The following is a 15,288-nucleotide window of genomic DNA, read 5'->3' as shown; positions in this document are numbered from 1 at the left end:
TGGGCCAGAATACTATCTAATGTCTTTAATGCTGCTGGGCCACCTCAATAATAGTGCCTATTTTCAAAAAAGGACAGCGAGATGACCCAGGGTGTTATAGGCCCATATCCCTGCTAGATTCCACAATTAAAATACTAGGTAGAGTCTTGCTGGTTAAGCTGAGGGACAGCATTGAGAGCAGCGGGGGTCTATCCAACATCCAGTATGGATTCCGAGAAAAGAGAGGACTCTGGAACAGTGCTCCAAATTACATCTGCTGATCTCTAAGTATACGGTAGCCAAGGAGGGGTCGTTATTTCTGGCCTTTATGGACCTCTCCTCGGCTTTCGACCTGGTGAATAGGGCTAAATTGTGCGCTATCCTCCTGGAGCGGGGAATAGATGGGGCACTGGTTAAATTCATGGCTTCCCTTCATCAGGAGTTGTTCGCCAAAATTAGGGTCACTAATGAGGGAAGGTGTACAACCTGTTTTAAATCAATGCGAGGAGTACGCCAGGGCTGTATTTTGGCCCCCCTCCTTTTTACCATCTACATCAATGGCCTGGGTTGACATGTGGAGGAGGTTGAGGGGGACGTCCCGCGTATAGGAGACATTAAGATCCCTGCTCTCCTATACGCGGATGACGCAGTCCTCATAGCCCGCAATGGAAATGACCTTCAGCACCTATTGGATGCATTTGGGGCATTTATGGATAGGCTGGAACTAAAAGTAAATGCGAACAAATCACACACTATGGTGGTCGGATCCCACAGTAAGAGGGGTAAAACAAACGTTTTTAAATGCAAGGGTGACGTGGTCTCTAGAGTGGCAGTGTTCCCATACTTGGGGGTGCTCTTCGATGAGAGGGGATCTTTGGGGCCCTCAGGTAAGGGTAAAGAGCTTATCTGTGGCCAGATCAACCGCTGCAATAATGGGGTTCACAAAAAGGTTGGGGGCTAGGCCGTTTGAGGCTCTGTTAAAAGTTTACCATTCTAAATGCATTTCAATTGCGATGTATGGTTCAGCCTTATGGGGCTATGCACATCTCGAAACAATCCAGAGGGCGGAAAATAGGTTTTTGCGGTCCCCGCTCTCTGTTCCGCAGTGCACTCCGACCCTCTCAATTCATGCAGAGGTGGGCTTGGACCATGTCACCGATAGGCTTAACTTGGCGCCGGTAATATTCTGGCTAAAAACCTGGTTAAAGAAGGAACTAACCCTTAACCACGTGATCATAACTGATGTCATGTTCCTACACCATTCGAAAAAAGTGCCCTGGCTGGAATACTTGAGAAAGACTTTTGAACAGCTGGGACGTCCGGAACTCTTCCTATCACCATCTTATATCAGGAAGGAGGACGTTAACCTGATTAAAAAGCACTTCATGGAGGGGGCAGACTAGCCCGTGAGGAAAGAGAATTGTCGAAACCCACAGTTAGATCATATTATATGCTACTAAGCTCCACCACACTTGAACCATATCTTAGGATCGTCACAAGGCCTTTTCATAGGTTTTTATTGATTAAGTTCAGATTTAATCTGATTCATTTTTATTTGGGCAGTTATCCTACTTGGGTCAAGCCAGATATAGCCGCACCTTGCACTTGTGACAAATTTTCAACCCAAGACACAATACACTTTGTTATGTTTTGCGGACATTTTATGGACATTAGAAAGAAACACCTGCTGCCCATCCTGAGGGAGGCGGGTTTCACTCAAGTGAGGCCGGCATTAATCTACCTTCAGTCATCGAGCAGTACGCACATAATATTTAGTGTTGGTAAATTTTTAGTGGCGGCATCTAGAATTAAATTTCATAATGCGCCAATGCTTGTAGCATAATGAGTCATTTATCTACATTATCTATGTAATTCATTACCTCTGACCTATCATATTGCACATGTTGGAAATGTATTATATTTTTATATATGTACATAAATGTTTTATGCCTTTTATGATTTTTAACAAATCGAATAAAGTGTATTTGACTGACTGACTGACTGGCCTACACCAGTACACTTACCATGACAAGTTTCCTACATAGAAAGTGTAGGCTATCCATAACTATTCTATAGTCTACATGACTTTTTAGATGGTGACAAACAAGTGTACCTATCACTTGCACCCTGTCTTCTGCTTGGAATTGTGTATGGTCTTAACTCGGGTAATGCACCTGCCTTTTTAACCCTTTGCATACTACTTTTAAATATTTCACCCTCAAGGTCCCAGCTAGAGTCAATCAATCAGAGGTTTATAAAGCGCAGTACTCACCCGTGAGGGTCCCAAGGCGCTGGGGTGGGGGGGCAGCTCCGGATCAGTCAAAGAGCCATGTCTTGAGGCCCTTCCTGAAGGTGTGCAAGGTTGGCGAGTGTCTGATATTCACAGGGAGCTTGTTCCAGGTCTTGGCTGCGATGTTGGAGAAAGCTCTCCCGCCCTTTCTGTTTCTGCGGATGACCTCTGCCAGGGCGAGGTCGGCGGAGCGATGGCTTCTCTTGGGTACGTGAAAGGATACTCTCTCGTTGAGGTATTTGGGTCCGATGTTGTAGAGGGATTTGTAGGCATGGGCGAAGAGTTTGAACTTGGGGAGCCAGTGGAGGTCTTGCAGGTGTTGGGTCATCATGTGTTCATGATGCAGACTTCCAAGGACGAGTATGGCAGCGGCGTTCTGGATGGTCTGGAGTCTGCGTAGTAGGGTTTTATTGATTCCGGCATACAAGGCATTGCCGTAGTCCAATCTGCTGGTTATGAGTGCGTGGGTGACGTTCTTTCTGCAGTCGGGGGACTCCACTTGAAGGTTTTGCAGAGGATGCATAGGCAGTTGAAGCTGGTGGAGGCAACGGCGATGATGATCTCCATGATCTGTCGGTTCATGGAGAGGGAGGAGTCAAGGATGATGCCGAGGTTGCGTGTGTGGTCAGTAGGAGTGGTTGGATTTCCGAGGGCGGAGGGCCACCACGTGTTGTGCCAGGTGTAGTTACAGGATCCAAGGATGAGAACTTTGTTTTTTTCGGAGTTGAGCTCCAAGCAGCTGTCTTTCATCCAGGCTGCTACATTCTACTCTACTCTACATTCCTTCCTGGAAGCAGAGTCTGGTGTCTTTGGGGTTCTTCGTGAATGAGAGGATGAGCTGGGTGTCGTCGGCGTGGGATACAATGCTGAGCCCATGCTGTCTGGCGATGGCGGCGTGGGGGGCCATGTAGACGTTGAAGAGAGTGGTGCTGAGAGGCGAGCCTTGGGGTGCTCCGCAGTTGATAAAGGTGGGTTGGAGAGGAAGGGAGGGAGTCTGATCCTCTGGGTTCTGCTGTAGAGAAAGGTTTGGATCCAGTTGAGGGAGGTTCCATGTATCCCTGCGTCATGAAATCTGGCTGCAAGAGTGAGATGAGAAACGGTGTCAAAGGCTGCGGAGAGGTCTAGGAGGGCTGCGGTGTGTCCTTGGTCGACTAGCAGATGGATGTCGTCTGTGACGACGAGGAGAGCGGTCTCGGTGCTGTGGTTGCTGCAGAATCCAGACTGGGAGGCATCTAGGATGGAGTTCTCTTCGATGAAGGTGGTCAGCTGGGCGTTCACTAGTCGCTCAGTGACATTTGCCATGAAAGGGAGGAGAGAGATGGGCTGGTAGTTTTTCAGGTCAGTAGGGTCGGCCGTGGGTTTCTTAAGGAGTGATTTCACCTCTGCCCATTTCCAGTCGTCTGGGAAGATGCTGGACATGAGGGAGGCGTTGATGGTCTGTCCTAGTTCGGGTGCGATGGCTGCGGCGGCCCTGTGGAATATGTGTGGAGGGAAGGGTCCATAGGAGCTCCCGAGTGGGTCAGCGAAAAAAGAGGCTATCAGGGGACGGCATTTACATCCCTACTTTCATTTTACACTGTGTGGCCAACCCGAGAAGAAAGGAATTGTATTTGTAAGCCTGAAGAAGGTGGTGGATCACACTATACCACTGAAACACGTTGCTTTGTGTTGAGAACACACCCAAACAATACCGGGTTTGATTAGGATAAAGAACACAATTAAACATCGAATTAGGGTTATCAATTTCATCATTCTTTATGTATTTGGGGTGCTCACTGGAATTATCAGGTTGTTTATGTCTTTGTTACTTGTCACATTCTCCCAGGTGTTTATGTATGACATGTTTTTAACCCATGTATATTGATTATGCATATGTTTTTTAACCTTTTTTTAAATATCTGGAATTTATATGGATCCTAATAATAAAAATATAATATAGTATTTATATACTTTTTTTGGTTTCTATTCAGTGTTGGTGATTGGGCCGTGAGTGGATGTTAGAAGTGTGTTTCTGTATGCTTTAAAGGAGCCCATAGGAATCTTGTTTTTGACAGAAGTGGTTTTACCTCTGTCCGCTTCCAGTCATCTGGGAAGATGCCAGACATGAGGGAGGCGTTGATGGTCCATCCTAGCTCAGGTGCGATGGTTGCCCTGTGGAATATGTGCTGAGAGAAGGGGTCCGTAGGTGCTCCCGAGTGGGTCTTCTGCATGATAGTTGTGGTGTGTCTTGGGTGGGTGGGTCTTGGAGGAGGGTGTGATAAGGAGCTCTTCTGAGACCTTGCTCCAGTCTGTGGCAGTTGCAGCGGTGGCTTGGGTGCCGTGTTGGAGTTGAAAGTAAAATGGACGCAGTGGTGGTCAGTCCAGGGAGGCTCGGTAGTGTGGCTGAACCGGCCTCCTGCTACCACTGTAGGCCTACTGCAGACTCCATATATGGTCAACGCTCATAAGGTTTATTTTTGGAGCACAACTTGGTTTTGTGCTTCCTTTCAAAACACTGTTGACTTCAGTGGCATACCAGCAGTTCAGCACAGCTTTTTGAGTCTGGCTCCTCAAGATTAGGAATGCGTACCTGAAAATAATCCAGTGCAGCTCTGTGTAGCATCCCCAACAACCAGCAAACCCAACAACATAACCAGGCCAGCTTCATCCCCTCTACCTCAAGCCTTTCTACCGCATTCCCAGGTAAGCATAAAAAACCTTGATTAACAACTCAGAGTAATTTATCACCATCACTTCTTTAACCCAGATTCCTATTTAGTTAACAGATGCCTTTCCATATGAGGATGCCACCTATTTCTTCCTTATGCCTTAATTCCAACGTGTGTAACTTGGTTTTAAATACTATTAACGTTAACAAACAACAATAATCTGTCTTTTTTGTCACTTTTAATAACTTTGTTTTTATTTAATAGAATGTTAACTCAAGATTTTAGACTGAAATGTCTTTTATTTACCATCGGTGTTGCTGTCGAATGATCTTGTTTCTGCATGACTGGGGATAAGCAGTTTATCTCCCTCTTTGCAGGTACAGTGCCATGCCCGAAGGGATGAAGGTCAGAGCGTATATAATCTGGCATAAAAAGTGGCAAGAGTTTGTGAACGAGTTAAGCAATCACCTCATCAGGAAAGAAGCTGTAAAGTTCAACTCTCGACGCCAAGGATAGCTTTGATTATGTTAATAAAAATAGGCAATTTTGAATGGACCTAACTTTTACATGTATCTCAAAATTATGTGTGGCGCAATGCATTTCAGAGGAAAATTGAAGCTAGAATTTTTGATCCCAAAATGTTCCTGGTTTCATATTTCCACTGCTGACATCAGTCGTGGCTGCTGCCTGGAAGCTGCAGTGATGGATTCGTTTTTTTGTAAAAAACACACTTACCTCCCAGCTGACTGGCTGCCGCCGCCTCTCCTGCATCCTCTTCCTGGCTTCTTGTGAGAAACAGTAAGCAGGAAGCACCAGTGCTCCCACTCTTTCCGCAACCAATCACAACATTCAGCGTTGTGATTGGTCTGAACGCTGTGACACGGCGATCAGCCAGGGGCTGGAGGTGTGGGCATGTTCTCCATGAAAAACAAAGAAAGTGCACATGACTGTTTTGGGTGGCCTGAGAGGGCACACCAACCAGTCATTGGAAACTTAGGCATGTTCTACCACTAGTCCACTGCTCTGCAGCCCGCCCCACTACTCATGCAATTTGCCACAGCAGGAGGACAAAATAGAATGCTAATAACATAACTTTATTATCATTTTATTTTTCCTTTCTTTTGCTGCTTCATGGCAGTGGAACGATGCTCCTCCACTTTAGCAGTGGAGCCGCCACTGGCTGACAAGTATGAGGCCTAGGACTAACCACGCCAAGAAGAATCAATGACCTTGCTTCAATTCCAATAGCCATTGAAAGAACATAGGGGCATATTGCCAAGGTGGGCAATAGGCAATTTTTGCCGGTTTAGCGGCGGTTTTCGGCCGCTAAGCAGCGATAATTCTATCGCTATATTAGCAAGCTATCGCTAACTGATGTTAGCGACAGCTTTTAGGCGATAGCGAGCGGTTTGGTGCCGCTTTGCATGTCAGCGATATTTATCGATAATGACATGCAAAGTGGGCGTACCCAACCTGTTAGCGACTGAAAGCAGTCGCTAATATCGCTATTGCCTATTAGCAAGGCGGGCGTATCGATGGAAATATTCCCGCTATCGCCAAAAACTAATGCCTGCTCAGATCAGTTCTTAGCCATGTTATCCAATGGGAGGTGGATAACATGGCTAAGAGCATTTCGTCGCTAATGCGTGAATATCGCTGTATTCTCAGCGATATTCACGCTATCGTCGGAAAAATGATTGCGTTGGAGATAAACGTTGCTAATAGCACGTTATCTCATCAATAATTTCCGGCGATGCTTAGCGATATAAAAATCGTTTCTAAGCCTAGTTAGAGATAAATATCGCTAATCGTTGGTAATATGCCCAATAATCCCTGGTCAAAAATAGATCAAAAATACATTGTAAAAAACAGAGTAGCATATTCATAGATTGGTGTATTACAATGTTATATTGGGTATACAACCCTATCAAACATTATCACAATTATTATCTTTCATAAAATTAACAAGAAGGTATCATAAACCCATTTTGAACAACAGATTTCCAGCTCTTGCCGGCCCTGCTCCGTGCCCGCCGTTGTTTTTTTAGTATTAATATGCTTAGCCATATGGGGGCAGATTTACACGTCCCCTAATCACCAACACATTGTCACTTTCAGTGACTTTGTGGGGGCGATAGGGGCCTTGCCTTATTTACAAAGCAGCGTTAAGCCACTTAATGTGGCTTAACACTGCCTTGTAAATAAGGCACCCTTTCACACTGTATTTAGCGTGAAAGGGGAGGGTAATGGGTGTTGCGGGCGTCTCAACCCAACAACCATTGATTTTGATGCTGTGCCCTGTTTACAAAGGCAGTGTAAATAGGAGGCAGTGCCAAAATTAAGACCAGGGAAAACCAGGTCTTAAACAGGTGAAACGAGGAGAAATGCTATATTTCTCCTCGTTTTTGCTGTTTCCATGTGTGCTGCCTTGTGCAGCACACATAGAATCTGCAAATTGCCTATGATTGTTTATGTGCAGGAAGGTCACCCTTCCTGCACATAAACAATCACTTCTAAAAAATGCAGTTTTGTAATTTCTATGTGTTTCATTGAGCAGCACACATAGAAGTCACAAAACGGCATTTAAAGATTATTTGTGTGCAGGAAGGGAGACCTTCCTTATGAGGAACTGGAATAAAGAAATGCCCACACATAGAAGCACACATAGAAGTTACAAACCAGCATTTAAAGATTGTTTATGTGCAGGAAGGGGGACCTCCCTTATGAGGAACTGGAATAAAGAAATGCCAAATACATGTCTATTTCATCACCTTGCTCAGAAACTGATGTACAAACCTTGAAACAAGAAAAATATTGACTAAAGAAATGAGACAAATACTATAAGGATTACTCATGAAAATCATTTATCTAAGGCCTCAATTTGAATGGACAGAACATGAAATCGCATTTCATATCAGATTTAATACTAGATAATTAGTACAAATAGCCACACAATACAATGCAGATGAACATTTTGCTGGTTGCCTAGAAAGAGAGAGAGAGAGAGAGAGAGAAACAATATACATTTCCATCTCAGTTGTCAATTTATAAAAACCAAAAGGTTGTTGAGAGATATTGTCCGTCATTAATAAAGATCTGGCCAAGTTCGAACTGCAGCACAGTGTGCCACAGAAGGAGTCAGTTAACCCTTCAGCCGAAAGGTTATTTCCTGCTCAGCTTTACCAGCTGATAAAGAGCAGGTTCTGATTCACATTCAGTACAGTTTAGTTTAGAGGTTTAACACTGAGGGAAATCAAGAGTTAGCCACGAAAGCAAAATGAAACTTCACTATACTCACAGTTTGTCTATTCCCAAGCGCTCTCCATGGGTTTGCAATAATATTGATACATTTCTGTCAAAAAAGTTGCTTAATCAAAAGTGAGTCCATTGTTGCCAAATACAGAAAAGAAACTTCATGAAAAGTTTCAACAGCATTTAAAGTGACTACTTCAGCTTGATTTTACATCTTGAGCAGGAAATAAAAAGAATCTGAGGCCTACATAAAATTTCGCTGAATCATTACCAATGCACGATTATTATAAATCACACATTAATAGTTGCATTTCGACTTCTCTTAATTAATTCAATTACTATTCTTCCTAAGAAGTTACATGTCAATATTATGCACTATTAAAAAATGCACGGTTTTTATCACATAACGTTAGAAAAAGCTGCAGATTTGCTTACTACCTATTATCACTAAATTAAACATTCTAGTCATTTCAGTAGCTTCACTATGCAGACATTATTTCATTCTTATACATTTTGGAAGTTCTTAATCACCAAGTTAACTATGGTTTGTTTCTCAAAACACGTGATTACATACATGTGTAAATATAATTTTTTCTCTCTCTTTGATTGCGTTTTCAAACACTCTGCATGCTTTTACGTTGCAGTATGAAACCTTAATTGTTTTTCGACTTAGCCAGTTTTCATGTTTTCATCAATAATGTGTTATCGTAAATCTCGTTTGATAGGGAGAATTGATAGAGGCAAGCGTCATTTAACATTTACGCTTCATCAATTCCCCCTTTGATGATGAATCAAGCCATCACACAATCTTATCTTGTCATCTGATCATATTCGGATGTCATATTAGAATGCTGTTGTCTTCATTTATTTCAATCTAGCCTGTACCAGATTTTACATGTCATCATCAAAACCACAATTTCTTTCTTCTAATTCAATTTCTGCTCTATTTCTTTTTCAACCTCTATTTTCTTTATAAATTCTTCTATGTGTACAATATAGATGTATTAGTACTATGATTAATAAGCCAATAGCAATCGTTATTAATGGTGTCAGTATTTTTCCCACTAGACTTCTTCCGAGTGCTGCAAACCAATTTCCTACAGATGAAAATCCTTTCCCAATTTTCTCCCAAGCACCATCTACTTTTAGTTTAGTTATCTGTTTTCCTAAATTAGTAATATTGCTGATAAATCCCTTCAAATCCTCACTTTTATCAGGGATATAAGGGTAACATTGTTGAACTTTCAGCATGCGACAGACTCCGCCTTCTTTGGCTAAGAGTTCATCTAAAGCAAGCCGATTCTGTAAAACCAAAGATCTGATGGCAACCTTTTCAGTGTTGATTACTAAAAATCTACCAGCAGTATCTCTCAATAATCGATGTACTACTGTTGAACGTTTTTGAATTTTGTGTGAATTTAATATTATCCCAACTGAGGGTATTATAGCTCCAAAAATATCCCCACTAATTTCAGCAGCACTTATTTCTCTCCTTAGTGTGAAAGTTTCTTTTCATTGGTTCCACTGTTTTCATTCACATAATACATACTTGGGAAAAACTATTCCCATATAACAACTCCCATACCAGTGTCTAGGTCATTTATAATAGGCATTTTTTAGGCACAAAGTATACTCCTGGAAATGCAGGGTCTAATCCGGCTAAATATAGTCCCCATTCTCTCATTAGTAGGAAGGTATGTTTACATTCACTGGAACCAATTAATTTATTGTCATGGTCTGTTTTGCGTCTTATGGCCTGAGTAGAATCTCACTAGGAAGGCCTCCAGACGGGTCCCGGAACAAGCAAATCCAATTCGGAGCCTTTGTTTCTGACCAAATCATCCCCCATTTCAAATGACCAAGTACAATGCGAAGATCTCGTCTGTGTCAACCCAATCATTTCCGAACTCAATCTAGTCAGTCCAACTCGTTCGCTGGCAAATCGTGCTGCGCAATGGAGCCGGCTTCCAAACAAGCATGTACGATGCAGGATTCGGACAGCCGTATTGGTCTCAGCGAGATGAAACAGCTGTGGAAACAGGACTTCAGGGGGCGGTAGCAGGCCCCCCTTCCCCCAGGGTCATCTAAATTGCTCCCGAGAAGGTACCCATGGGTCCCCATTTTCCATGCATGCACTGTATGGGGGGCTCCATGGGGAGCCCACCACAGGGTGTACGCTTTTCCCCGCCACCTCCTTTTTGCTATGGGAACCGGTGTACGCGTTTGGTATACAGGATCCCATAGAGTTCGATGGGAGTCTAAGCAAATCGAGTCCGTCACCATACGGGTGCTTCGTACTCGGTCGATCGGACTCGCAGAGCACAATTCGCTAGGAAATCTCTCTGGATCCGAGTCGTATAGAGGGCTTTCCTAGCGAGATCATACTTGTGCCCTTAGTAAGCAAAGCTTTCCTTTATGATGCCAATCTAGAGTCATTGCAGCATATTTCTCCCTTTTTATATTCACCCTCCCTATGTTCCCATGCAGATTTCATTTATTTTTCAGATTTTTTCATCATTTCCTCCCGCTTCTACTGAATTTATAAATTAATTTTCTACACTATACAAGTCAGGTTATGTTGATGCGCATATAGGGTATCTATAGATGATGTAGAATGGAAAAATTCCCCTATTACTTCAGCATCTAGTGCATCTGGTATACATTAAAAATGTTGTTAACTGGTACTTCAAAGAAAATCAAATCATAATTTGAATAATAATATGTAAACTGCCCTTTACAAAAGAATAATCCAGTTAGTAAACTTCAAGATATACCATACGTTCAGGGTAGGTGATGATAAGTCACCCCTTCAGACACAGAAGTAGGTAGCTGCATGCCCACATAACAATCTCTTGCATCCTTAGTGTCAACATAATTTAGCAAACACATTTAGTGAGAAAGAGTTAATTGAACAATTATGGCGTTAGTCAGTACTTGTTGAATCATTAGTTATCACCATTCCTTTTTGCACTTTTGGCATCTCTGTCGTTGGGGTCACATGTAAATTAGTATGTGTATTTGGATAAACATGATGAGGTAGATTTAGTATTATCAACAACAAGACAAGGATTAAAAAGCAAGCACACATAGGTTTTCTGCGTAATGAACACTAATTTGGATTTTCTATTTGTATCTAGAGGCACTCATTTTTTTTGTAGAATGCTCTGTCTCATAAGGCTTTGTGCTGTAACTTTTAGCAGGATCTTATCATGCCTTGATTATGCTAACGCCTGTATGTGAGAGCCCCACACCTTACCACCAAAAAATTGCAGATTGTGCAAAACTGCGCAGCACGTCTGATCACGAATACCACTAAATGCCTTTCAGCTGTGCCTGCGCTCGCCTCGCTCCATTGGCTTCCTATCCAGGAGAGAATCCAGTTTAACGCTCTGTGTATTACACATAAAGCTCTTTCAGGCAGAGCCCCGCCAATTATTAGTTCCATCATTCACCCTATTGCTCAAATAGGTCCCTGAGGTCAGATAATAAACGATTGTTACCACCAATAAATGATTGGTGGTAGTCCCAAAAATAAGAAAAACACTAAGTTGAGGGCGTTGCTTCTCGTATAATGCCCCTAGGTTGTGGAACCTCCTTCACCTGCATATCAGCCTTTAGCCAAACGACCTGACTTTTTCAAAAACAATAAAAAAATAAAATTCTGCTTAAACTGTCCGGAGCTGAAGTTGCACCGTTGTTAGCACTGTTGGCGAAGGCAGGAGAAGCAAAGATGATATCCTATGCGGACGACACTCAGTTGTTGTTCACTTATGGGAAAGGTGACGACCTTAATGGTCAGAAGATTAGAGACTGCCTGGCTGAAGTGTTTCTCTGGTTTCAATCCCACCAACTCAAATGCAATCTGGAGAAATCAGAGATCATTTTCTTTGGTTCCCCTCCGTTGGATATTTGGAAACATTGGTGGCCTGACGAAATGTCGCCACCCCAGACGGCTGTTAACATGGTTAAAAATCTGGGGATGAAAATGGATGATATGTTATTATTGAAAACACAGGTCCAGACTGTGACTGGTACTTGTTTTGGTTTATTAAAAATTATCAGGAAATTTCTCTATCTCCTGGCAATGACACATAGAAAGATGGTGGTGCAGGCCCTCTTTACCTCTCGATTGGATTATGTTAACGTCCTGTATCTTGGCATACCAGAGGGCTTACTGAGCAGACTTCAGGTCGTGCAGAACTCACCGGCCAGAGCGGTCCTGAAGTTAGGAGCCAGAGAACGGATTTCTCCCCATTTGAAGAAATTACACTGCCTCCCGGTTCGGTGCATGATTCTTTTCAAAGCACTAACCCTTGTTTTTAAAGCTTTGTATGGGTTAGGGGCTCATTACTTGCGTAAAAGAATTCTTTATTTCATCCCGCGCAGATCGCTCCGATCAGCCCATCAACATTTGATCTCGGTGCCAAGGCTCTGTGAGGTAGTGTGGCTCACTGGTTAGAGGCGGCAGACCCGAGAGCAGAGGACGGCCCGGGACCAGGGTTCGATTCCCGGCGCGGCAGGTTTCTGGACCAGGGTCAGCGGACTCGATAATTCTCTCGCCTCGGTGCCCACTCTGATCAGCGATCACACTCGGCAACTCTGGGCATTAGCTTGCCTCATCTTCACTAACGGCCCCACCAGACCGCCGGGGATGCCTGGTCTCACCCTGGAGATACCCATTAAGGGACCATCTCTCAGGGAAGCCAGGAAGGGTTTCGCAGCGGTCGAAGTGCCTTGGGACCCTCCGGGTAAGTAGTGCGCTATATAAATGCCTATACATTTACATTTACATTTACACGTTGTGGAGGACGGTCTTTCCAGGTACAAGTAGCCCGTGCTTGGAATACTCTGCCTCTCTCTTCCTGAGACAGACTACCTCCCTTTTGGAGTTTAGAAAACAATTAAAAACCTGGAGGTTTCAACAGCTAATCTAATCCGCTTCCGCTCACCCTAATTGAATGGTTGCAAAGCCTTTGCATCTGTCTTTACTGTCATAGTGCCGGGACACTCTGTCGAGTAGCTGAGCACTCTATAAATCCCTGTTTAACATACCATAACATAACTGGGATGCCCTTGGGTACCCACGTGCTTTAGAAATGCCTTTTCATTCATTCATATTGTCTTTAGCCCTTTGCTTTCTTTTATCTTTTATTTCTCCTGCATTTTTTCACAATAGTTCTTTCATGGTTGTTTCTGTGAAAAGCAATCTTTAAGGCAAAACGTGTAATATTATTTTTCCCAGTCGTTTGCAGCAGCTAATTATGTCCACTCTGGAGCTGCATCCCTTTGGTGTTCTTTGTTCTGCATATTGTTGATTCTTCTTCGTCTGTACCACTTTTCTCAGACTGACTGGAGACTTCAATCACAGTGGAAGGTATTTTTTCTTTGGTTAGTATGTTTTTCAGTCTTTCAAATTTTCTGGGCAAACGGTCTCCTCTTTGCATTTGTTTTTCTGGTACACTCTTCACATTATTTGAGTCAATATTTCTCTTAGCTGAATCCCCTTCACTTTGACCCTTGTTACCAACCAGGATTGACTCTCCTTGACACTCGTTTGAAGCCGTGTTTTGAGACCCAGTAGCTTGCGCCCCCTCTACTCGGTGCTCAGTCTGAATAGGACGTCTCTCTCTGTTACCACTGGTTCGTCCACCACAAACCCTGCACTTTCAAGAGAACATGGGACTAGACAAGTGTGGGATGCACCCAATCAGGTAGACCACCACATTTCACAGCAGTTGTGGCTACAAGTATCACTTGATAAGGCACATGCCAACAAGGTTCCAAACAGGGTTTTTGCATGTGCTTCTTTACTAGTACCAAGTCACCTGGGCACAGGTCTGGACTGGTAATACCGGGCAATCTCCCAGGAAGCCAGAAGGGGTGGTGGCTGGTTTTGTTACTGATGCCGCCGATTTTTTAAAAATCGGCCCCTAGCAACAAAATCAGAAGGCCGTCCTGCTTCCAGGCCTGTGTCTGACATCTGTGCTGCTCTGCACAGACAGCCATGCCAATCCCTTCGTGAAAAGCCTCTGTCCGCTTTCTATGTCCTTGGAGGGCGCTCAACTCACACTCCAGAGGCCCGTCTGCGGGGTTTCATGCAGCTGCTTGGAGCACAGCCATAATCTACCGCATAGCGTGGCCCAGGATCTTCACTTAAAAGGCTGTTTTGAATGAGAGAGGGGCCGGTAATGAGGGCTGATAGAGCCAGAAGTAAGAAGATGGCAGATAGTTTGTGTGCAGTGCGGCAGCATATAAACATGGCAGCTGCCGGAGCTCCCACCGGCCAAGGCCACCATGTGGCTGTGTGCTACCTGCTGTTATTATCACTCCCCTCCAAGAATTCAATATTTTACCGCAGCAGAGTCAGTGACACGGTGGCCACCAGGACAGACAGTCTATCACTGGACACCCCGCCCGGGACTTACAAGAATGACAGTACTATCTCCTGGAGACGGGCCGGGAGGCAAAGTCAAATTGCAACGGCACCCGCGGTGGCTCGCGGCCCAAGCGGCTTGCAGACCACAGGCGGGGAAAATGGAATAAAAGGCAGTGAGTGAGGAAAGGAAGGATGAGAATAGGAAAGCGCGGTCTATGAGCCAGCAGAGCATAACAGAGAAGCATGGAGAAGGAGCAGAGGATGGGCACAACCAGCTGCTTCATGATGTAGGCCAGAAAAGGTAACATCTTTGCCCCATCTCCATCGGTCGAGCAGGCTGTGGTGCCCTTGCACCCCAAAACTCCACACCTAATTTCTTCTGCCCCTCAAATTCCCAAGCACAAGTTTCTCTTCTCGCTTCAGTAGCACCTTCCTTCCCCTGCCCTCTTTCCTCTTCTTTGCTCCACCCTCCACCCTGCTTTCATTCTACCTCCACCGTGCCCCCTTTCCTCTCGCCCACAGTAAGTGACGTGGCTGCAATTATGGAGTGCCAGAATTTTCAACATTTGGGTATGGGGATTATAGGAGCCCGGCGGCAGTGGCAACCAATCTGCAGCCTCTGAAGCTGTCCAGGGTCGTCGGTAGGCACTTGACATGCATAAAATACCTGCATGATGGTAAGACAATTGCTTCACAAGTAGTTGATATTGTGACATGGATACTGAGATGTGCTAACCTCGAGC

General features: G+C 44.2%; 1 protein-coding gene across 1 annotated transcript in view; it reads left to right on the top strand.

The window, feature by feature from the left end:
* Nucleotides 1-5,433, top strand: part of LOC147733976 (adenosine deaminase 2-like) — a 332,200-nt gene extending 326,767 nt beyond the window's left edge. The window contains exon 9 of the mRNA XM_086953605.1: nucleotides 5,295-5,433. Coding sequence (XP_086809731.1) covers nucleotides 5,295-5,433 — 139 coding nt within the window. The remainder of the gene's footprint in view (nucleotides 1-5,294) is intronic.
* Nucleotides 5,434-15,288: the final 9,855 nt, after the last annotated feature.

This window comes from Lissotriton vulgaris, chromosome 1_2 (assembly GCF_964263255.1).
Source record: "Lissotriton vulgaris chromosome 1_2, aLisVul1.2, whole genome shotgun sequence".
NCBI classification, from domain to species: domain Eukaryota; kingdom Metazoa; phylum Chordata; class Amphibia; order Caudata; family Salamandridae; genus Lissotriton; species Lissotriton vulgaris.
This window is presented reverse-complemented; position numbering and strand designations above follow the sequence as displayed.